Source organism: Glandiceps talaboti, chromosome 18 (genome assembly GCF_964340395.1).
Source record: "Glandiceps talaboti chromosome 18, keGlaTala1.1, whole genome shotgun sequence".
NCBI lineage: Eukaryota > Metazoa > Hemichordata > Enteropneusta > Spengelidae > Glandiceps > Glandiceps talaboti.
Window position 1 is genome coordinate 5029020 of NC_135566.1, and position 25032 is coordinate 5054051.

The 25032-nt window shown below is 34.8% G+C and overlaps 2 protein-coding genes across 4 annotated transcripts in view; one reads left to right on the forward strand and one right to left on the reverse strand.

The window, feature by feature from the left end:
- Window positions 1-20: 20 nt before the first annotated feature.
- On the forward strand, window positions 21-5968 carry LOC144449457 (THO complex subunit 6 homolog). Its single transcript, XM_078139989.1, has 13 exons — window positions 21-41; window positions 470-585; window positions 1021-1085; window positions 1388-1439; window positions 2299-2350; window positions 2833-2919; window positions 3189-3260; window positions 3457-3559; window positions 4140-4192; window positions 4368-4436; window positions 4800-4913; window positions 5352-5480; window positions 5827-5968. Exons 1-13 carry the CDS (start codon window positions 24-26, stop codon window positions 5908-5910), a joined length of 1014 nt encoding a protein of 337 aa, XP_077996115.1. The 5' UTR covers window positions 21-23; the 3' UTR covers window positions 5911-5968.
- A 715-nt stretch (window positions 5969-6683) lies between these two features.
- LOC144449606 (ARF GTPase-activating protein GIT2-like) overlaps window positions 6684-25032 on the reverse strand; it is a 45773-nt gene continuing 27424 nt past the window's right edge. Inside the window, exons 5-17 of one of the 3 annotated variants that reach the window (XM_078140174.1) lie at window positions 24756-24842; window positions 21492-21622; window positions 19196-19290; window positions 17954-18051; window positions 17014-17184; window positions 16657-16768; window positions 15546-15766; window positions 14829-14981; window positions 14330-14623; window positions 13767-13897; window positions 12805-12996; window positions 12335-12398; window positions 6684-11872 (exon numbers count right to left, since the gene is read on the reverse strand). In XM_078140174.1, the coding sequence (XP_077996300.1) occupies window positions 11675-11872; window positions 12335-12398; window positions 12805-12996; window positions 13767-13897; window positions 14330-14623; window positions 14829-14981; window positions 15546-15766; window positions 16657-16768; window positions 17014-17184; window positions 17954-18051; window positions 19196-19290; window positions 21492-21622; window positions 24756-24842 (1947 nt within the window). In that variant the 3' untranslated portion in view covers window positions 6684-11674. Of the gene's footprint in view, window positions 11873-12334; window positions 12399-12804; window positions 13027-13766; window positions 13898-14329; window positions 14624-14828; window positions 14982-15545; window positions 15767-16656; window positions 16769-17013; window positions 17185-17953; window positions 18052-19195; window positions 19291-21491; window positions 21623-24755; window positions 24843-25032 lie in introns of all 3 variants that reach the window. The other 2 variants (XM_078140173.1, XM_078140172.1) reach the window with 2 other exon arrangements.

A 25032-nucleotide genomic window follows, 5' to 3' on the forward strand; every position in this document is an offset into this window, starting at 1 on the left:
CAAATACCAAACACATAAACATCATGGCGGTCAATTTTGAGGTGAGCGAAAAAATATAAGCACTTTCACGAAATTTGAAGAAACTTGAATAATGTTATAACATTGTAACCAAGGAATAGATTCATATAATTGCAAGCACTGGCATATTTGTGAATGGTCATCGTATCTTTAGTTTTTGGATTCGAAAACTCGAAGTGCAAGTAGCACATGGTTTCGATAGATAAAAAGAGCCAAAGAGCCTAGGGCTAGGGGAGCTGTTCTTTCTGTCTGATGACACCGACAGACACCAAGACAATACTGCCAATAAATTTCGTTGGATATTTTTAAAATAAACCTTGAATAAATATAGAAATAAGTACAATAGGAATATGTAAATGTTACCAGACATCTCACACCTGTTTTGCTGTTCTAAACTTTTGCAAACACCCAAACTATTATATTTGAAATCTGTTGTCATTTTTCAACACAGGAAGATATCATAAAGCAGAGGCAAGAATTTCACATGACAGTTTTCTGTCAGTGCTTTTCACCATGTGGGAAGTTTCTTGTGGCTGCAAATAATTTTGGGAAGATAGCCGTCTTTAGGTAAGGACATTTCGAGGGGAATTAAATGTATCATTTATTTATTTATTTATTTATTATATATTAATCTTTCATAGACACCATTTCAGTGCATTAGCACTGTTCTCCCAATGGAACCTGTTGCCACATCTGTCGCTGGTTCTTCTGATATAGTAGAAATGTTCAGAATTCCCAGTATTTTCACCAATTGTCTTAATTAAAGTTTGTGTCGGTATGATTAATATGTTCCCCAATATTTGTCATCATTCAGCTACAAGATATTCATGACATAATGGTTTTGTCTCTTTTATGGGTCATTGATCCCCATATATGTCACTTATCCTTGGCTGAATGATGAGAAATGTTGGGAATAGTAGTCATATACATTTGTTTGATGAGTCTGTTTTGTTGTGTGATAATATTCATATTGCGTGTTCCTTTTTTTCATGTCACATTTAGTTTAGTGTCAGCTTTAAGTCCAGATGTAATTGAAGATAACAGAAAACCAATCCTGACTTTTCAAGGTACTGTAAATGTCTTTAGCTCTATTGTCGTGTCAGTGCAGTAAGGTCGTATCTGCCTATATAATTGCATAGCAGATACAACCTTACTGCACTGATGTGATGATATATGTAAACTTTAAGTGCAGCATTATGCACTAATTTTTAGAATATTTCGTACCACAAAGTTATGTATTATATTACTATTAGGAGGACGTGTCAAATATCAAATGCATAGATTCCCAGAAATGAGGTTACAGCAGTTACAGTGTTTGTATTTATAATTACTGATACAAAAGCTAACACATGTTTCTCCTTGTTTTTAGGCAGCAAAAGTTCAATATATACTCTTCTTTCAACCTCAAAATTCCTTATATGGTAAGTGTCTGATGTACTGACTTAGTGTTCTATTCCATTATGAAAGGATTAATGACATTTCCACAACACATCTATAACATATGTACATGCATGCAAGTAGACACAGACATAGACAGACACATGCACACACAGACAGACACACACACACACACACACACACACACACACACACACACATACATACATACATACATACATACATACATACATACATACATACATACATACATACATACATACATACACATGCACAAGCGCGCATGTATGGAAAGTACATTTACAGTGTTTTTGGTAAGGGCGTAAGCAGGTAAAATCGTAGTTATACCTGCTTAGTTTACCTGATTTCCACAGGCATTTTACTGAGGTTTGCCACCAAAATTATGGTACATGGTATGGAAAGCTTGACAAATTGTACCATTGGTACAATTTTCAAATCCCAGAGACTTGAGCAAGTCTAAATTAAAACCTAACACTACTGAAAGTGTAGGAAATTGATGATGCTATGAGTAGAAAAGAAAGTTGTAGCAGTTGGTATGCAGTACTAGTAATAACGCGTTCTTATACCGGTATGACCAAGGGTTGTTAGTACTTATGAGAAACATTTCACCTGTTCAGGTCGACAGGCTTTGTCATGGTACAAGACCATATTATTACTATGTTTTACCAACCTGATGAATGTGTGTAAGGATAGTTAGTATGCACTTTAGTTAGTATGAATATGACCATGTGCTTGTACGACATTATTATAAAATTGTCTTTGTACAGTAGAACAGTCTAAACACATTGTACAGTAGAGCAACTGTAACACAGCATACATGTTAATCATAATTTCTTTCATTACATTTCTGTTTTTTATTAGTGGTGGAGAAGGAGACATCAGGGCATGGAATTGGTCTGATATCTACAAAAAGGTGTGTACAGGGAAATGTTTGGGGAGTTTCCTGAACAGAAAGACTCTTTCTGAGAGTTTATCAAATCAGAGTTAGTAGAATAGAATTACAATATTATAGAATTAATTATTGAAACCACCCAAGATGGTCAGATTGGTGCAAAAGGATGTGTTTGGGCCTAAGTGTTGAAACGACCCAAAACAGTCAGATTGGCCCAACGATATTTTATCTGTAAATCTGAAGTGTATATTCTATGGGGCATTATGCTGTACTCACCCTGTATTCAGCAATCTACAAAGTTTTGTAGAGCTGCTTTTTAAGACTGAAATTACTACCCAATCTACAAGTTGTTGTAGAAAACAAATTTATCGTTATGATCAGGGTTGTCTTACAATGGACTATTTGTCGCCTCATGCCTCATTCCAGTTGGGATCACACTACTAAGATGTTGTATTCCACAGTTGACACTCTTCATCATGTTATTGTCCTTTTTTCTCCTTCAGACACCAAAAGTGGCATGGTCACTGTCAAAATCATCAAATTTAACTTTTGATGAACCAGAAACCAACTGTCTACTTTACAATGAAAAGGTACATGTATGTGTGTGTGTTAAATTTGAATATTACAATGTAAATGTCTATGTCACATAACCTTGATTAATTCCCATGGCTCCACTGATATGATAGCAGTAGTCCATGCATACAGGATTCAAACATTGGGGTATCAGCAAATAAAAACAGAAATACATTTTTTACCTGAATCCCTCACATAAGGGCAAACCCATAGGATCATGATATTTTTTTATCATCATGGCATCTAAAATCAGATTTCTGTATTAAATGTATACATCTATTTTCAGGATAATACCCTGTACTCAGGATGTGGTGATAACAATGTATATGTATGGGACCTGGAATCTGGTACATGTAAGGTATGTTTGTTAAAGTACAATGTATATGTATGGACCGGGGGGAACAATCTAGTTATTTTTATCTGACAGTAAGTTTATCCATATTTAATTTCAACCAAAACATTACAATTATTCTTTTGAGACGTGTATTACTATTTACATTAAATTCAATCACATGAAAATATGACATGTTTCTGTACATTCATTCCATTTTTAGGACAAGTTGAAAGGTCACAAGGATTATATTCATTGCTTAACATTCAGAAATAGTGGACAGGAAGTTATTTCTGGATCTGAAGATGGATCAGTCAGGATATGGGGTAAGCGTATTTCCCATCATGCAATCAAAATTTAGAGATACATGTATATAGGAATAGGGTAACAAATTGAATATTCTTCTCAGTTCCAGTCTTGAATAGAGAGAACTTGCCTGGAATCGTATAAATTTGTGTATGATAGTTGGTAATTAGATGTTACTCCCCAATATTTTTCTTCGTTCAGCCACGGAAAATATGAGTAACCTAAGAGGCCTTATCACTACAAGTCACTAGATGAGTACTGACAAACCCTTAGGTCACGAGTATTTTCCAGCTGAATGAAGACAAATAAATATTGGGACCCAGGAATACTATGATTATACCTGCTCAAGTATAATTCATGAAAAATTTGGAAATATGATGCGATTTGGAATGTTTAGACTCATATTTCGAGCACAACAGAACCAGTGATGTAGAAACAGGTTGTTGTGACGTTGAACAACCATGGTGTGCAATCCTTGTTTTCTGTTCAAAAGACAATACCTTGGTTGTACACGGTGAAAATACCTTTGTTTCTTATCATAGACATTCAAATTTGACTACTGGTACAAATAATTCACATATTTTGTTTATCACATATCAGATACTAGAAGACCTACAGAAGCCATGCAGGTTGTTGAACCATATAAACATGAGGTGAGGGAAGTGTCATTTGGAGTTGTTTGTTTGTAAGGTCAAAGGTCAAACAGATTGTTGCTGTATAAAATAGTAACAATGTATTTTTCATACATGTACATTTTACTGACTCTAAACATTCTTGTTTTCTCTCAAGTTTTTTACTTTCTTTACGTGACTATTTTTTTACACCTAGGAGTGTTGTCGACCAAACCAGGGTAAATGGATTGGGTGTCTTGCAGTGGATCCCTCTGATGATTGGCTGGTAAGGATTTCTAAAGTGTTAGTTTAGTAGACCTCTGATGATTGGCTGGTTAGGATTTCTAAAGTGTTAGTTTAGTAGACATCTGATGATTGGCTTGTAAGGACATCGAAAATGTTAAGTTGAGTAGAACCTTCGTGATTGGTTAGTAAGGGAAGCAAGAAGTCCAAGAAACTCTAAGCGTTATGGTGATTTGAAGTGTACTAAACCAAAAACCAAAGAACCAAAATTAATCAATTATTTCAACAACTGTAATGTTGTCTTGGATAAAAACACATCAATACCAGTTACCTATCATTTCCTACAAACACTACTGGGATGTCATTCATTGTAAAGTTTTGATGACTGGTTTTCATCTTTCTGTAGGTGTGTGGTGGAGGTCCATCACTGACATCATGGCATATGAGGTCATTGTCACCAACTATAGTATTTCCTACACCAGATGTCTGCCACCATCGTGTTATGTTTTATGAAGATATGGTAAGTGAGCAACATCTTGTGATGTAAATGACAACATGGCATTAATAACTATAAGATTATATAAACCAAAATGCAAGTCACAGGTGTTGTAAGCATTGACCAGTATGATTTAGATCAGTTCAGTTATATTGTGTGTGTGTGTGTGTGTGTGTGTGTGTGTGTGTGTGTGTGTGTGTGTGTGCGTGCATGTGAGACAGAGACCCAACTAGAGACAGAGTTGTTGATGGCAGCCAATCAATCATGTAGACTGTTTCAGGATGATCTAAGATATAGGAGTTTCAATGACTTCCCTTCAAGGCAGTTGATGGAGAGATGGATATTGTAGTCATAATGTCTTCGTTATTCAATATGGATTGAGACTAACACACCAGCTTTCAATGGTGGTGTTGAACTTTGACTCGACCTTTTGACAAGTGTATCACATGTTTGATATTGTAGATTATATCTGGAGGGAGCAGTCCATATATCTATCATTGGAATATCAATGGAGATATGAAATCTCAGATTCCCTGTACACCATCTTGTGTGTATGACATTGCTATAAACACACACAATGAAAACTACAAGGTAAGTCTGTTATTAAGAGATCTGAAATCTCAGATTCCATGTACACCATCTTGTGTTTATGACATCGCTATAAACACATGAAAACTACAAGGTAAGGCTATTAAGATCTGTCAGATTCCATGTCTACCATCTTGTGTCTAACCATGTCAAAATTATTGCTTCATAACACAGAAATGTTTCAAAATGAATGATATACTCATGAGCTTATTGTGTTGAGTAGAATTCCCATCGAAAACCCCTGTACATTGTCATGTTTTTTGAAATGCAGTTATACTGCCCTCTGTATCAAAGTTTTTAAATCTTTTGTTTAGTTGTAGTTTCACATAAAATTCTGCTTTCATTTCAGGTACTGGGTGCATGTGGTAGTAGTCACAAAGTTGACATCTTTACCAACTTTGGATACAAAGCATTTTCACTTCTCTTCAGTTGATATTCATGAATCAGTGTTTTCAGAGATTTGTATTTTTTTGAAACTTAGTTTATATATGTATTTGGGTAGTATTTGTCATTGCTATAATCATGGATGTTAAAGCAATAAAGTGTTTTTGCTGAAGATAATACATTTCTAGGAGTGAAGTATGGTTTCTCCCCCCCCCCCCCATGATCTTTGTTGTTGTTGACAAGACACTTCTCACACATATCAAGAGTAAGTTTGTGTACTTAGTAGTAAAGACCTTTTGTAGTCCCCAAAGTGAATGTTTCACTATATTTACTAAAAATTTCATTGAGAAAATACAAGGAATGTATTGAAAATCACTAACTGCTAGTATTAGTTCGGTTTTATAGTGTACATGTGGTTTGGACATTACATTTGTTGTACTATGTTATCCAGTTTGGATCTGGGAGTACTGTGTGGGTAATACAAGGAACTCTTTCCTTTTTAGTCTAGAGGGCCAAACTACACCAACCTTTGTCTTTTTAATAACTAGATATGAGCCCTCTTCAGTATTCAACCGTCATTGCCCACACTTCTGGTCCAAAAGCTGCATTGAAAGAGCACTCCTAGAGGCCAAACTAGACAATCCTTTGTTTTTCCAATGACAGCAATGTTTATCTTTCAATGAGGCCTCGGCATTCAACTGTTATTACCTACACTTCTGGTGGTTTAATGAAGACACTAAAAAAGTGCAACACTGAAATCATGATGTTTTGATAAACCTGTATTTCAGATAAATCACAAAACAAAAAGAAATACAACGAAAATATAGAATTGCGTTTCTCCCATTACATTACTCGTTTATAATAGTCACGGTTTGACATGTAAGTTAAAAGCTATGCAAGATTGAATAACTTACATAAAAAAAAGATAAAACAGACAAACTCTGATATACACCCAAAACAAAAGGTGTAGTGAAGTGAATATATCCTGGATACTGTACAGCACACAAAATACGTAACATGAAAAGACAGGCAAAAACAATGTAAAATTTGTGAGTTCAGTGACGACCGACATTTTTGACTGCAAAATACTACTTTTAGTAATTTTCTGTTGAAATTTGTGTTCTCTAGTATCAACACTATGACTATATATGATGCATTGTGATTTGATGTGATGACTTCAAGAATTCTTTACATTCTTTGATTTTGAATTGTTTGTCTTGGTGACCAGTATCATTTGGTGTGATACTGCGAACATATCAAAGATACTTTGGTACATCCCTACTAAAAATTCTGTGGATTTTAGATGAATTTTTGGTCAAAACCTGGTTCAAAATTTTGCCCATCATGGCATCTGGTGCACAATGTGGTTAAAAAGGACAGACATGACACACTTCATATTTTCCTTTCCTCCACGAAATAAGTGAAAATTTCTTGACAAAAAAATGTCCATCTTTTCAGTGTCCCTAAAACTAACATCTGAAGTTTTGAAATAAAATCAAAAATGCAACATGAACTACCTTTATTATCAATGTACTTGAAACTATGTGTAGCATTATCTTTAGCTGTAAAATGGTGAAAACTGCTTGTTTCTTGCAATTTGTCTGGGTTTTTCATTTTCAAAACTAAAATTTCATAAACAGCATGATTTCGTGTAACTGACATTGTGTACACTTGTACAGTGTTATCTATAGTTCTAAAAGTATTAGCATTGGTTACTTTCTTGCAAGTTTTGACAGCTAAAACTCCATAATCACTGAGTTTACGAGTTACCATGTCATGAGTTGGGCTTTTGAAGTAAATTAACCTGTAATACTTATTTTCCCACACATTTTCTTGTTTTTTTTCACCTGACTAGAACTTTAACAATAGAGTAACCACTGAGTTGACATGGCAAAATAAAATTACACATTATGTCAAATTTGCAACCTTTTCTTTAATCTCTTATAATTTTCAAATTATAATATACCAGAAAAAATTTCAGTTATAGATATTTTGTTGAACGGATGGAGACATAATTTGCTTCTTGTCTTTGAAAATCTGACCTAATAATTCAAAACTAGTTGAGCTGTACAATGACCATGGACGATAAAACGAAATACGAAACATTTGATTGGCTGTTCCATTGGACTATTGCTTTTACTACCCAATTGTCAGAGGCGTTGCATACAGTTTATTTATTACATCACTTTAGGCAACAGAGAAATGACTACTACTCAGAAATTCCTGAAGCATTGAAAATGACAACTAGAGCCATTTTTGACCCTGAAAATTGATTTTTTTTTTGTCATTGAGAAATATATAATGACTTCTCATCCTTAAATTACCCACAATGCAACAGAGCTGAACACTGTACAGTCTATGACAGCAGTAATCTGCACTGGTTGCTGGGACCCTCTACCCACTTCCACCCCCATACTGCCATGACCACCCCCACAAGTGTAATAGATTCTCCCTATAAAATGAATGCCTAAGTATATGTTCTTTGTAAGTTGGCATTTTTTTGCTTTGCTTTGTGAGGCAATGTCCTTTAGGATTACTTTCATATCAACACAAAATTAAGACCTGAACTTTAAACATTGACAAGTACTCAGGTGGGAACATTGAAAACACTCTGACAAAAACTAAGAATAAATTCATGTACCATGTCACTTTCATCACACAATGTCTTAATTATTCATCACAGCTGCATAAATTTGAATATCATTAATATTCATTTACATAAACGTCTGATAAAATAATACAATCCTTAATAGTAGTTGTGGGAAGGGGATATTTTTGAAAAGTTGTCTATTCACATTCTGATTGAGTTTAAAAGCCACAGAAACTGTTAAAGGAGAAGTATAGTCAGGCTTTTTCTGCCTTTAGGACACTTTGTTTTAGTCAGGACAAGGGGGTGGGTAAAAATGATGTCGACACCTGTGACTTTCCCATAAACCCTTGAGGAGAATCTCCCAAATGGCTGAACACATGTTAAGTGCAGTAGGGCATTGTTTTAAACAAGATTTCAAAGTTGAGTGAGCTCAGATCGGCTAAACATGTAGCTAAACATTATGCTCGATAACTTTGACCGTGTAACACGCGCAGTCCAAATCTGGGGTGCCATTTTGCAATCCTTATTTACATGAGAAATGGCCGGAAACCAAGTCACTGGGCTACTCAAAAATGTACATTGTAAGACACACTGTGTCAGTGCGCCCTCACTGGTCATCTCACTTCACATTGTATCTTACAAGTTACAAGCTACTTTAACCTTCCGAGACATGTTGTGTCAGTGCGCCCTCTCTGGTCATCTTGCCCTGACAGAGTGTATCTTACAGGCTACTGAAAACCATTCTGAGACAACTTCTGTGGCTTTAAGTTTAATTAACATATTCAGATTTCCAATTCTCTTTAATAGCAATCAGCACCTACACCATAGTTCTTCCATATCAGGTTTTTCCGAGATAAATACCCACATGAGTATTAACGTCATAGTTCTCATTTCACTCAGGTGAACTCGTCCTCTTCAATATCAGGCTTTACTAAGATAAATACCTACATGGTCAGTGTATTCCAAAATGTAAATCTTAAGGTTTGTTTTTATTTATTTAGGAAAAGTCTATCTCTGGCTTGTATAAATACATCTTGGCTATTAACAATAATAGTAATATATAAAACAGGTACTATATCAATCTATCATGACTAATGACGGGCTCATCACCAAGGGCAACAGATACTGTGGGGTTACTATACGATCAACCTAGACTGTAAGATACGTCGTGTTGCCTCGCCCTCAACGGGCTACTCTACCTACTCTATGTGAAAGGGGCTGACTGATGTGTGAGGGCGCCCCATCGCGGCGTACCTTACAGACTAAGATCGACCAGACTTATATGATATACGATACTCTACAGTTGCAATAATGAAATCTAATTATTTATTTTATATAAATGTGTAGTCAGACAAAAACACTGACGCTACGAAGTAAACACAGAATATTTACAATGTAGATGACATATATTACGGTAGCTGGTTTCATGCATGGAAATGGACACAGAAATGAACTGAGCTGACTGTAATATACGTATATAAAGCTTTAAATGCAGGCAGTTATTTTACAATAAAGTTATGTCTAAATGTCATGCATCATATCAGCATATGCTAAAACTAAAGAAAATTTCAGTACACTAGTGCTAAAGGCATGGTAAAGTGTCTGTCTGGCTGACGTGTGTGCGTATCTGAGGCATCCAAAAACATTTGGATCAAATGTAGTGATACTTCATAGCTATGTTACACGGTGTGTCAAGTTGGGGGGGGGGGGGGGTGTACCATATCAAAATCTGTGTTATTTGATGATACAGACATTCTGGTGTGTTTTACACTCTGGCAAATGATTTCAATTCACCCATGTATTGCTTAAATTCTAGGCATGTAACAACCCCCTTGAAAAGTACAGTGTTTTTGTTAAGCATGGTAAGTAGGTAAAATCTACCTAAGATCCCCAGTCATTTCGCCAGGGTTACCCACGAAAATTATGGTATTACGTATAGAAAATAAGCCAGTTTTACCAGATTTTCCCCTCACTGTTACCAGGGTACCCAGCTCTTAGGCAAAGACACTGAAGTACATAACTTCAGATCTGGACAGCAGACCATGATAATATCAATGTATCAGGTCTTCAACACTACCTAAATAATTTGCCTATTATGCAGCTAATTTGCATATTAGAGATTATAGCATCTGTATAATGTCAAGGAGCACAAGATGACACCAGCTGCTTTTCCATGTTTTTTTTTGTCAATAAAACAGAAAAAGAAAATCTGTGTATGGGGAAGTTATGAAGCTAATACTGGGTTGAAACTTACGAGGAAATACATGAAAACCAAGAGTCAAACAAATTTTGATAAAACTATTGTGATCCACTGCCTAATCTAGAAATAGCATTCTGCTATGGTATCTCTATGGCATAACATAAATATTGCACAACCAAAATAAGATCGCCAGAACTATGTGACACTTTTAAAAATATGTACATACAACATTTGATAGAAAACCCTTCAAATCAGCACCCACTAGTGGTATATGGTTGTGCGACAAAATACATTGGCTAGGCAGAGTCAAGATGCTTCAGATCAGCATCATCTAGTGGGCTATAAAATACATGGCTGAATGTCATGACACTTCAAATCAGTGCCCTCTAGTAGTAAGGTTTGGCTAAAAAATACATGGCTAGGCAGACTATCAATATGTGCTGATAACATACTACATTTTACAGTCTGTAGATTCTTCAAATTTTCCTATTGGTTTGAACACTAGAGGTCGCTGTATATTACAAATCATGGCACTATTACTGTGCAAAGCAAGTGTGCCCTGGACTATTATCACAAGAGGGCGCTCTTTCTACTGCCACTGTCTACCTTACCAATAGTCACTGGTGGGTGCTTGCTACTCCAACTCTAAAATTTGAGAATACTTCTGAAGGGTAGGTAAAGTGATAAGGGTCATGACCTTGAAAGAATTCAAAACCCTCAGTAATGAGCCCCAGGATAACATATTGTCATATTTTGGACTACCAGGCAAGAAATACATATCATGTTTAGAGTAATGTCTACCTACAATGTTGTCATAAAAATGTTTCTTGTTCCAGTTCCTTTGAGCATGTGTCATGACCCTTGACCTTGGTTTATCACTGTTACAATTTAAATAACGTCCTTCATTTTCTCATGCTATTATTAAGTCAAAGACTAATAGCAAATGAATGTCTAGAATTTCAGGAACAAGAAACATCTTCATTTTAAAAATTTGGTCTAAAGAGTTTCCTGGCTGTATGTGTACTACTGGACCAATGTAACAACTTGTTTGGCTGCTTTTGCTATGTCGTATGCACACTGAATGACCATTTGTGTAACTAGTTGGAAGTCTATGGTTGAACATGGTTCCCGTAGCAACACGGCTTTACACTCGGCTTGTAATCGACTTGCACTGTTTAGGAGGAGCTTCAAAGATAACGCCATATTTTCAGACCATGGATTCTGCACACACAGAGGAGCAGAGAGAGAAAAATGGAAAATGAAAAAAAAAAAAGAAAATTACATAAGTACAATTTTGATGTGATTTTTGAAGGATTTACACAACAATTTTGACTAAAAGCATCTAAAAGTTTTCCAAAATATATGGCATGAAAATAAAAGAGTCAAGTTCCTGTATATGCAAATTTTAAGTAAAAAAATTTGTAGTCAATAAATGATAAGGTATTTGACAAACCTAGGATATTTGTAGAATGTCATAGAAGAGAAAAATCAAAAGTATATTAGTATTCATTTTCAAAGATATTTTTCAAAAAATGCATGAAAAATTGAAAATGACAGTATAAAAAGATTTCCTGTCAAAGTAACTGAAATGTATATGACCAAAGTATAAATTTGAAGTCATACATTGTATAAGAATGAAGCAACATTGTATCAAATGTGATTAGCTAGAGTAAATCTACTTACCCCTGGAAAAAGGTCTGCCATTTCAGACACTGCTTGGTGTATATTGTCAGCACATGGTATGAACCTGTACAAATTAAAATAACGACATGAATTTCATTTCTTGGAAATTTGAATCGATATTTTGATGACATAAATTCATTTCTATTTCACTTTCATCAGTCAGACTAACATTTTCACTCTCACAAAAATATAATGCAAATGGAATGTAAGTTGTCATTGTCTTCAACAAGGCATGTGGAATAATGCATCAGTAACATATGGAGTGTGCCCTCAATTAGCCAATGCACCATGTTCTTTTGTTTTTCTTTAACAGCATTACCATTAGCAAGCAGCATGTAGTGCGCCCTCATACGACCACTGCTACATGTTTTTCTGTTTTCCTTCACAGCACGGTAAACCAACCCAATACACACTATCACAATCACAATGTCAGGTGTAAACATACACATGTGGAACAATTTTTTTCTCACCTGTCATGTTTACCCTCCTGTGCAGCTATCAGCAACTCTTGTATTTTTTTTGTTACTTGTTCTGTTTTCCTGACCACAGCTTCCTGTGAAGGTAATTTTTCTTCTCCTGGCTGTCCCGTGTCAGTGCCTCCAGACCCACTGGCTTCTGAATGTTTTGCAGCTGACTGGCTGTCATGTGACTGTGCTTCATGACTGCTAGCATGAAACAAATGTAGAAACTCACTGTTGCCATTAGGAGAAATAAAGAAGGAGTTGTGATAATATCATTCCCTATGACTAGGTTTGACTACGTATCATGTAACCTAACTGTAGCTCAAATTCAATGGAAACTATGAAAACATTACAACTGTATAATAATTCAATGGTAACTTGGTGTGTGTGTGTGTGTGTGTGTGTGTGTGTGTGTGTGTGTGTGTGTGTGTGTGTGTGTGTGTCTGTGTGTGTGTGTGTTTGTGTATGTGTGTGTCCGTGTGTGTCCGTGTGTGTGTGAGTGTGAATGTGTGTGTGTGTGTGCGTGCGCATGCTCTCATCCATGTCGTTTTAAATTTATGTGATATTAAATGATGAAATGATTCTCCAGAAACCTAAGTTTATGAAAATACCTTAGAGTCATGGTTCTCTTTAAATTGATATATTTTCCAAATTGTAAAATTGTAAAAATTGTTAAAAATAGCTAGAACTACAAAAAGAGCTACAAGGACGCCGACAAAACAAAGTTAGTAACAAAGTTACTTTCAATGCATTCCAACACGGCTACATCAAAGACTTATTACACATTTTCTAACTTGTTAAATAACAAGAGTACCACAGTATTCTAGCATACTACTGTTATGATACCACATACAGTCTGAACAATACAATGTTGATATCTAGCTATAGCACACCATATATACACATCAAACATGATTTAATTAACACAGATATGGTAATGCCTCACTTCTACATCATGTTACCATGGTTACCTTGTTTGTGTGACATCGTCTTGTTGTTGTAGCGATGTGTTGTCATAGTCACTTTCACACTGACTAACTCTTTCCTCCACTTTGGTTAAAGTAGAAGATGACGATGATCCCAGCCTTCCACCTCGCTTGACCTAAAGTGAGAAACGGCCAAAGTACAGTTTTCACAATGTTGTCTAAAAGTTATGCCGCAACAATGGTGCTTTATGTTTAAGTTCAACTGGTTGGAAAGCATATGTACACATGATGTAACTATATTTTTTATAAATAATCATTAACATTGCTGACAACAGGTGTCAAATGTTACCATTATCGAGACTTTCTACCAAATCAAACTGAACCTTGCTAAAAGCTTCAAGTTACTAGTCTACCAAACAATGACATGCCAAATTTTCCAAAAGCAAGAAATCTATATTTAAGTTTACAAGGCACTATTATTCTCACATTCTGACCACTGTGGTGTTCTATGATGTAATTCCACCATTTGAATAGTACACTATAACAGTGGTCACAGTGGTGAAGGAGTGTAAAGAGCGCCACCAACATTTAGAGTGTTATTCACTCACCACAGGTTCTGTGCTACTAGCATCTTGAAATCCAGGTAACAGTGTTCCTACATCAGCTAAGATATCTTCTGTTGAAGGGACCTTATCTCCTTCTGACGTCCAAGGGTTTTGTCTCTGTTGTACCCTAGGTTCAAACATCGACTGAGGTCGTCCCTGACTCCTTGATGACCGACTTGTATTACTGGCAATGTCATTCTGTGAGCTGTCATGTCCGTTACTCATTGTCGGTGCTTCTGCAGCTTTAGTTACAGTTTGTGTCCGTAACTGGGAGTTTTCCTGCATTAATTTTTGCACCTTGAGGAAACAAAAACAACTATGCTCAATTCGTACATTCATTGTGAAAATGTGACAGTATTTACTTCATGAAAGTTTTGATAAATTTGTCTTCATAATCAGTTCCAGGAAGAAGGTTTACAAAAAGAGCTGATATGCAAGACTGCATCTTGTCATCACAGAATTTTTCATGAAAATTTTGAAACTACAGTAAATCTTTTCTTACCACAGACTGTAAAAGAGTAATTTCCTTTGTCATATTTTTATTTGCTACTATGAGTTGTTGAACTTTAGCTTCAGAGCTAGCTAAAGCTTTTTTCACTTCTAGATATTCCTCTAATGTGATTGGTCCATCGGAGACATCTGATGATGCCATGCTCTGAAAAAAAAAAACCACACACAAAATCGTTAAATTTACTTGTCAGTGTAAAAGAAAACAAACAAAGAAACAAATTTGACAGTCAGAGTCACAGAGGTGAATTTAGATCAGCTGAGTTTAAACTTCCCCAGGTTGTTTCCCCCAACCAACCTAGCTGTATAATTGGGGACCTGGTAGGATAGAGGTTGAGATATGAATGCTTTAATCTTATGACCTTTTAGAGGCTACAATGGATTTATGTTATTAACAGAGTTGAGGAAATATGAAGGGCTGTTGTGTTGTTGTAGATCCATGCAAGGGGTGTAATAATCATAAATGTACTGTCAATATTTATGAGGGTTGATTCGTTGCAGAGTGACATCATAATCTAAGTTTAGGTTTGAATACAGAATAGCTGGGCAAATGGCAGAGTGTGTTTTGAGATTACAGAGTAGAAATCGACCAGTGTTGAAACGACGTAGTAGAAATCAACAAGTGTTGAGAGGAAGTAGTAGAAACCAACTTGTGTTGAGAGGACATAGTAGAAATCAACCAGAGAAAGTTCTAAGCTACACTGTTACTTACTTCTGGCCTTTTATTGGTCTTTGGTGAGTTGGTTTCTTCGGCAGCCATCAGTTGTGCTTCAAGGTCAGTATCATCATCTGACGCTACGCTGTCATACAAAGGTTCATCATCACTGATTGTACTAGGAACTTTGCCTGGAAGGTGGCGTACATCCAGAGTTTGTGATTTGACAGGTGGGGGTGCTGGTGGGGGTTCCCGAAATGACATGATATCATTGAGGTCTGAAGTACAATTAAACAAATAAAGCATTATCAGAGACATCTCAAAGATGATGAACTGTGCGATAAATCACAAGAATAATATTGTACAACAAATATGAACTTGAACTGAACTTGAATTATATTACAGTTGTAATCTATTCTCATTTACAGTCAAATTCAAAATAACAATGTATGGGAGATAAAAAGCTAAAAATACAGAATCTGGAATAAACAAAAAAAATTTTATTTCATAAAGTAAGAATGTGGGTAAACATAAACATAAGGATTTCGTCATAACTTTAGTTTTGTTGATGTTCGCCGATTTCACTACTGGTATATCATTTTTTAAGACATTGCTGACTTTCTGTTTGAGGTTTGTAGAATTCATGTATTTTCTTTCAGTAAGCTTCTAAAAATAACTTTATATAAACAAACATAGGGAAAATGACCTCCTGGGGATGTTATTGTCATTTCATGTTAATTCCACCTGGGTGATTGTGTTTTTCGTCGAGAAGAAAGTAAAACCATACTTATGGTGTGGTACATTTCATGTAGACAATTGGATTGGTGGTTTATAGAAATGTACAAAATAATGATCTGATTGGTTTTCTTTAGAAATGTACAAGGTAATCAATTACATTATCATGTCAGTACCTAAGTACTGACAAGAGAAATCAATGCACTGCACAGAAAAAATCCATATCAAACAAATGTATATCTACTAAAACATCCAATCACTTAATAGAACGAGTTTCCCCATTGTATTTGGCTATCACTACATTATACAAAACACATGTACATATCTGTCTTGAGTTGGTCCATTAGTAATTGACATCTAGTAATACCACTTCATTAAGAAATCAATTAACAAGACTTAATTAACGAAATAAATTAAGGAAACCGACACTAACCAATTGGTTTAATTATGGACCTGTGACTTGATCGTCTTCTGGCATCGTTTAAAATGTCTATGATTAATGTTGCAAATTCTCTGGCATTAAATCTGGCTAGTTTTTGACGTCCCTGTAATCAAACAAAAACACAAACAATAATCAAAAACCTAAATAGTATAAAGAAATTATAAACCAAAGAACACTGTCATTAAATCTAATTTTACATTCAGATTTGGTATATGCAGTGTCACAAATTCAGAATTCAAAGTTCAAAGTTCAAGAATCAAATTTCGCCTCTAGCATATTCTGTAGAGTTACAAATTCAGACCAAATGGTCAAGGTCATGGTCAAATCTTTCTGATTTCAAACACTTACTTGGTTCCTGGTTGATGAGAACTCTGGATTGACTGGCAGAAATGGAACGGTAGATTTCTCATTAACGATAGCACTATGGTTCTGTGTTGCAAGCCATACAGCATCTAACTCTCTCCTATCCACTTCATCATAGACATCCATGGCTAGTTCCTCAAATAGATGGTTAGGTAACTGTAATGACAAGAAAACTCACAAGGGTAAATAATAGAGTTAATTCAAGTCAGATTGACACCAATCTGATTAAAATCTGATGTGGTGAAAGTGTCTCAATATTTTTATTTACCACTATTTCATCACTTAGTGTTGTTTGTTTTCGATTTTGTTGTTCTGGGTGATCTCTCGTGTCTTCAACTACGTTACTATGCAATCCACCACAAATTGACCGTCATCGTTGTGTATGGGTATGTTTGTTATTTTTTTCAATTTCTCCAGCTGATACCATAATGCTTGTTCAAACTCAATAAACTGCCAAAAGCTAAAAATTGTGTAAAATGTTAGTTATTATACATTAAAATAACAACCATTTTACACATCAAATGTTTTTGCAATTTATTGAATTATAAATACAGAATTGATGTATGTTCTTTCATATTGTATTTCCAGTAGAAATATATTGTAGAGTTGTTCTATCAATTATAAATTCACGATAAATAGCCAATTTTCATCCACATGGTCACTTTTTTAATGAACATTGTTTTTGTCTCATACAGCATAGTAGTAGTAGTAATTCACTTATAAAATTTACTTAAAAACAGCCAGGAAACAAGAAACAAGAAACGCTGATTTCCACCTGGGCCCTGTTATCATTCATAAATGAACTATGAGCTTACTATTATATCCTGGCATATTCAATCCCTTACATATCTACTGCTGTAAGAAACACTTCATCTGAAACGTAACCAAGGTAACAGAGAGTGAGATTCATTTTGTGATGACTTACAGCCTGCAGCTTCATTTTAGCAGCCTTAGCTAACTCTGATCTGTCCAGACTACTGTCTGCCATCTCAGGAACTATGAAATGTTGCATTACTGTGTGATCTGTGACAAGAAATAAAGATTTGATGAATGTAATGATCCACAAAGTATCAGGGAAAAGTTATCATAGAATATCATAGTCTGCTATGACGTGTGAGCAACAGTGTGGTGAACTTAAAGAGTATTTGAATGAATGCTTGCAGTGAGTGTGACAGCAATTACCTTGAGTACTCCAAATTATCAATCACAAGTCATGTAGTTCTGTTATTATCATACTATATTCATCAAAACAACATATTTTGTAAACAAATACAACTGTTTATTCACATGATTTCATGTACATAGATATTCACACACTTGTATACAGGTAGGCAATAATCTTTTGGGTATTGTACTGACTATACTATACTGTACTGTACTGTACTGCAAACACCAATAGTTTGTGTGTACACTGATACAACTAATCATTGGTACATATATAATAATAAGCAATCATATCAACAGTGTGATAGTGAGGCAACCAAAACTCCAAGCAGCTGGACTCAAAGAAGTAGCATCATTGCTGTTGAGTTTGACAGCAAATATTTCATAAACGTCTTCATTGAAAAGCTGAGTTCTTTTTCACTTGAAAGCATTTCTAATTATCTTCATAAATACTTTTGAAGTCAAAAAGTGTGAAATATACCATTTTTTCAAGCTGCTATATTTTGTTGTCATGGTGAATATATTCATATGTACTAATAGAACACTCTTATCATCCACACATTCACAAATTTAATGTCATGCAAATAGTCACACATACAAATATTACATAACTGCTTAAAAGGGAAAGCCACTCCAGATAATAAAGGCATTTTCATCAACTCTAGAACCTAGAGAGTTATGTCATGGTTTTACATCACCTAAGATTTTAGAGAAACATCAAGTTGAAAATGGGGATCTTTGCTGTGGGCCACATTGCATGATGGGAGTCAGCAGAAATGTTTATGCAATGGTTGAACAATGAATATTCATGACCTTTTCATTGAAAGTAATAAACACTTAGGATTTATGAATATGAGACTACTATTAATTGAAATTTCTTATCATTTGTACCTTCATTAATCAATGACATAACTTTCAGTATATTGCCATGCAAAATTGTGTAGACTAGTATTTTAACAAAAATGTACTGAAAATGCAAAGCATAAAGGTGATAAAATCTTACCTGGTTTTCTACCACATAGATAGTAGGCTAGTTTATCTGTGAGTTCATATTGACATTCAACAAGTCTCTCTGCCAAGTCTAAATGACCTTCTTGCCTGTCAACACATAAAACAGTTTGGAATTAATTATCATATTCAGTACGGTCAAATATCAGCAATGGCTTTCATTCTAAATACTTCGTTAACAGCACATTTTTTAGAGAATTTTCCTGTGCCTATAAATCTTCATTTTCATAAATGTACTCATGGAACATTAGTCCAAAGGTGAGAATTCCACGTCTGCTTCTAAATGGTACATCAGCTAGAGAATGAATCCAAAATAAACAACTGTACCACGCATAAATTCCACACTTCCTAAATTACTTATTAAGGCCAAGCATACCATATCTGCTAAACTATAACATCTTCTCTAACAACTTTGGTCAGTATTTTCCTATGGACTACATTATTAGAAATCTTCCACACACTATAACCTGAAATCATGGCTGTCAAAATCACTAAACGGAATTATATGTATCGACATATAAAGATAAATAAATAAGAAATCTCTGTGTTAAAATCTTCCTGTCTTAACTTATTTCCTTCCTTTGGAAGAATAATAATCATAAAATATTTACACATCACACTCTGCCACCTGACAAAACTGAAACTTATGATCACAAGTTAAACCGACATGACTCTACGTTATGCAGTAATGTTAGTGACCCTCACACTAAAAAACACTAAACTGACACCCTAGACTCATTTTTAGTTGCATTTCCTCATTTTGTTGTTCATTGTCAGTTATATCATGAATTTTGCTGTGATTAGAATTCTAGCTGGATAAGAAGTAAGATGTACATCAACACACGGCTGACTGATATATTGATTTAAACAAACTACTGATTATAATCTAGATGACATCCTTGTAAATCTAAGGTGACAACTCTGCCATTTTGTTTTCCTGTCATGCCCTGATTACAATTCAAGCTTTGCTTTGTTTGCTATAAATCTGTTCTTTCTCTTACTTGTAGAATTTTAACTATTAAAGGTTCATGTCATATTGGAATTAAAATTTAGGGGAGAAAAACAGTCATCCGAAAAAGCTGAGAGAGACAGTTTCACTTTACTGTAAGCCTAGATATATTCACCTACTAGAAAATGTTGCATTTTTAAGTCTTCAGCTAGTTCTCAAAGACTATTTTTTTACTAATTACCAGACTGGTATATTGTGTTCATGTACAGAAGGCACTTTAGTTGCATTTCTGTTGTCCAGCAAAATTAGCAAAAATAAGTCTTCAGCAAAAATTTCCAGGCTTACAGTATTTTCCATCTGTATTCTTTTACTTACAAAATTCTAAAGATTAAAAGCCAAGTTCAGATTAGGAATCAAATTTAGATGTGAAAACAATTGATAGGAAGAGCAGTATAAAAAAGTTGATCCACAACAAAAGAATGATCGGATCTCATAACACTACTATGAGAACTTGAGATGGAATCCCTGGCCTTTAACAAGGACTTGTCGTAAAAATCTGTACTGTTGCATTTTACAAGTTGATCTAATAATCTCAGTGGAAGATCAGAAATCAAAAAAAAAATGTCATGACAGCTTAAACATCTTTATTCCCACAAGTAGATTTTGACCACATTTATTGACTTCGGTACATGGATGGCGAGTTATTTTTCAGTTAGTGAAATATTTTATGGGTTTTCAAATCAAATTCAATGTATTTAAAACTATTTGAATTCCTAACACAATATAACAGTGAGTTCGAAACTACTACAAAATGAGATTCTAGACAAGAAAACAGCGTTTTTTGGTTGTGTTCTATGAAAACTTCATTGCCATACCTCAAATCCCTTCCAACTGTACATTATTTGTTTTATAACCTTCAACTTGGTAAAAATACTACAAGTAATGATTTGGCTTTCCTTGTATAAAAGCTTGACACAAAGAGTACCTCATTTCCTAATAAAATCTATACCACGGCTCTTTCATTAACTAATTCCTCTTTATTCACTTAAATAACATCAGTTCCAAACCATAATCTAAATCCAACAAGTCACGTACATTTACTAATTCTACATAAATACAACATTTGTAATTTACCCTTCAATTTGGTTTTCAATGTAAAATCAAATCCTACTTAGTATAATTGTTCCCACTGATTGCAAATCACTATTTGGTGGCATGCTCTAGACCAATATACAGTAGTCTCCCAGCCAGATAATTAGGGTCTTGCTCATACCCAGCAGAGACAAATAAAAATTGCTTTTAATAGTTGCCATGGTAATCATATGTTTGCCTACAAACTTACTTGGCATAGTCGAGTGGTGATTTTCCATTGACGTCAAATGACCCTGGGTCAGCACCGTAGACTATGAGTAACTCAGCTTGCAGGGATTGGCCAGCCTTGGCTGCTACATGTAATGGAGTATTTCCCTTGTCCTGTATTATGAAACAAATCAAACTCTTATCAAATACTACATTTCTCATAGGGAAATAAAATGACTATATTACGCAACCCACATACTCTTCGATATGTGGGCTTTTTAAACTGTTTCAGGCAATGGGAACAATTTTTATACAAACTTTTGACAACAACAAAAATAACATTTTTTGACCCAAAATTTCTGGTGAGATCATTTTCTTTTGAACAAATTTCAATATACACATTCTAAGTAATGTTCCCATCAAATACCACGGTAATTGGTCTGGCAGTTTTGGCTTTAAGTCATTTACACACATGTACATACATCTGCACACACAGACAGACAGACAGACAGACAGACAGACAGACAGAGACAGACAGACAGACACATACACACACACACACACACACACACACAAATGCATGCACACATGCACACACGTGCACATGCACGCACGCACACGCACATACACGCACGTGCACACACACACACACACACACACACACACACACACACACACACACACTTACACACATTGCATATCTCTATATCAATGACATTCAATTACAGATATTGTAGAACAAGGTGATCATTCATACAAAGATTTAAATAGAATAAAGTGATCTATCAAAAGTCATGACTAAAATCTGATAGCATCAAGTCATGTTTTGTTTGTTCAAATCTAATGAACTTTCTGTCTATGTGGTGTTTTATCAATCTGACCTAGATTACGAGAGTAAAATTGAATTTATGAGTCCCATTATTGGTTTCAAACACAACCTTGACAATGTCAATCTGACAGCTATCACAGTAGGTTTTCATATCATATGTCATGTACACACACACACACTTTACAACGTTTTTTGCTAAGGGCAATTAGATCAATCTAAACCGTCACAAGTTCCTATGTCACTTTACCTGACTCCTCACCAAAATTATAGTAAAATGTATGGAAATCTATGCAAATTTTACCAGATTTCCATCCTTTGTCACTTCGGTTCCCCACCAACATTATGGTACAAGGTATGGAAATCTATGCAAGTTTTGCCATATCCCCACCTCTGTTACCATGGGTTCCCCATCAAGATTAAAGTACAACATATGGAAATCTATGCAAGTTTTGCCAGATTTTCCCCTTTCTGTTATCAAGATTCTCCAACCCAATGTACAGAAATCTAAGTTTGTTTCGCCTGATTTCCCCCTCACTGTTACTAAGGTTCCCAATCTTAGCAAAAACACGCACTAAACATATACATTGCTATATCTACTTCACATCATTGCCAACATACAGCTGTTGAAATTTTTCAAGCATTTAGTGATAATATAAGAAGTAAGTACTGATTGACGATTTTGACGAATGGTTTGCATGTCAAAATTTACAAAGAATTATTACATAGTCTAGTAACTATACATGTCACTGTTTTCTATGATCTCTCTCTCCACGTATAGTCAAATGGACAATTCTAACAAACAACCTACCAAAAATCTACTTGCTAGATCTTATTCACTGTAGAAAAAAATAATCTGAACTGCAATTTTATCTTCAAAGCACGAATAATTCTAAAACTAGGATGACTATAAATCTAATTTGCATGTTTCTACCGAAGATTTTTTTCTTTAGAAATATGTGATTGTGTATATGTGTGTATATTTCTGCATAAAAAGAAAATTGTTTGGAGCAATTCCCAGCACAAAATTTCAAAAAAATAAAATACTGAACCAAGATTTGTAGATCCTTAGATCATAAAGACAGAGCAGAAAGACATCAATTTTAAATCCTGTGGTTACTTATTACCTTTGTACTAACTCCTTCCTAAATTTGTTTTGTCACTATCAAATACCAGGTTATACAAGCAATGTACACAAAATTCTCACGGACAATACTAAAAGTATCATCTAGTTGTCCAGAATTACTTGACCTCCCTTTTTTTTACAACAACTATAAAATTTTCACCTTATTATTACAAATAAGAGGATACTTGTAAAAAGTGCACAAAGCCTGGACTTTGAAGATGTTATTCACATTTCAAGATATTTAAATTCAGGAGTTTTAAGTCTCTACAGAGAAACTATTAACTTTGGAATTTCTTGAAAATAATCGGCCGTTGTATTCCACACACCTTGGTTACATTACAACATGCTTCATTACCTAATTACAAACTACACTGTAAATCATTGTTTTAATTCAAATGTTGTACACTTCTTACATAATTACTCTGCGTTTTAATACCTTTTGTAGAATGTACAGTCACTGACAACTTTATACTAGTCTCCTGTTCACACACCAATTAAGATACACAATTTAATGGACTGTTGTACTTGGGAATGGTGTGCCCTCTATAAGCCAATTTGAAGTGTAACTGAAATTTCTTTTGAACTAACCAGAATTTGGTATTCTCTACAGTTCCTTACTATTTTGGTTATTCACAAGAAAACCTAGTTTTTATAATTTTAAGTTGTACCAAAGTTGGTTATTTTTCAGTAGGGAGCACAGTGTATGGGTTATGCACAGTATAGTTAATGTATAGTTTGTATCTAAGCTCTTTGACTGAAGTCAGTATAGCACATACCGTACACAAACACACACACAAATTGTTCAGCGGTAGTAAATGGATGTAAATGGTCAATTTTTTGAATCCACGATGCTTATGTTTACGTTTGGTTTGTCTTTATTCCATTTGAAATAACATTTTCACCGTGAAATGATGGAGACATTTTGATCACCTCATTAATTGAGGGTGATTTTACAGAACAAAGACTAACTACCATCATTGCCCAAGGATTTAACTGGTAAAATGCAGGGTATGGTCAGGTGACAACCATCCCCCTGAGTACCATGTACAAACCCCCTGTGGATGATGCATCTTGGAACCAGTAACAGGTCAATAAAGAATGAAAGAGGTGGCCGAGTATTCACTCAGAGATGCTTGGTATTTGAGAAGGAAATTTTTCAATTTTTTGGTAACACATAAATGTTGTCATAACTTTATTTTTATATCATTCTACATGTTGTTAGACATGATTCAACATATATTATCTGAAATAATATACGGACATTTTCAACAAAAGTAACCACCAAAAAGTTACGAACTATATCCTTTTAACTGTAGCCATACTGTTGGTGATATTTTAGGGGTTTGTAAACTTACCGGATGAAAGAAGTTTGCTTGTGCTCCTAGTGATAGTAGCCTAAGACATGTTTCCAAGTTACCCGTCCGCACACTCGAATGAAGTTGCTGAAAATATAATAATGACATTCATAAAATAATACACAAGTTACAATATTGCAGGTTTTGAGAATACATGTACAGCCAGTAACAACCAAACTAATTTGTCAACACCAAAACAATTTTATATACACTAGAAAGTATTTCATGATGTCACTAGAAAATCAACAATAAACAAAACAAAAGAATTTGTAGACAG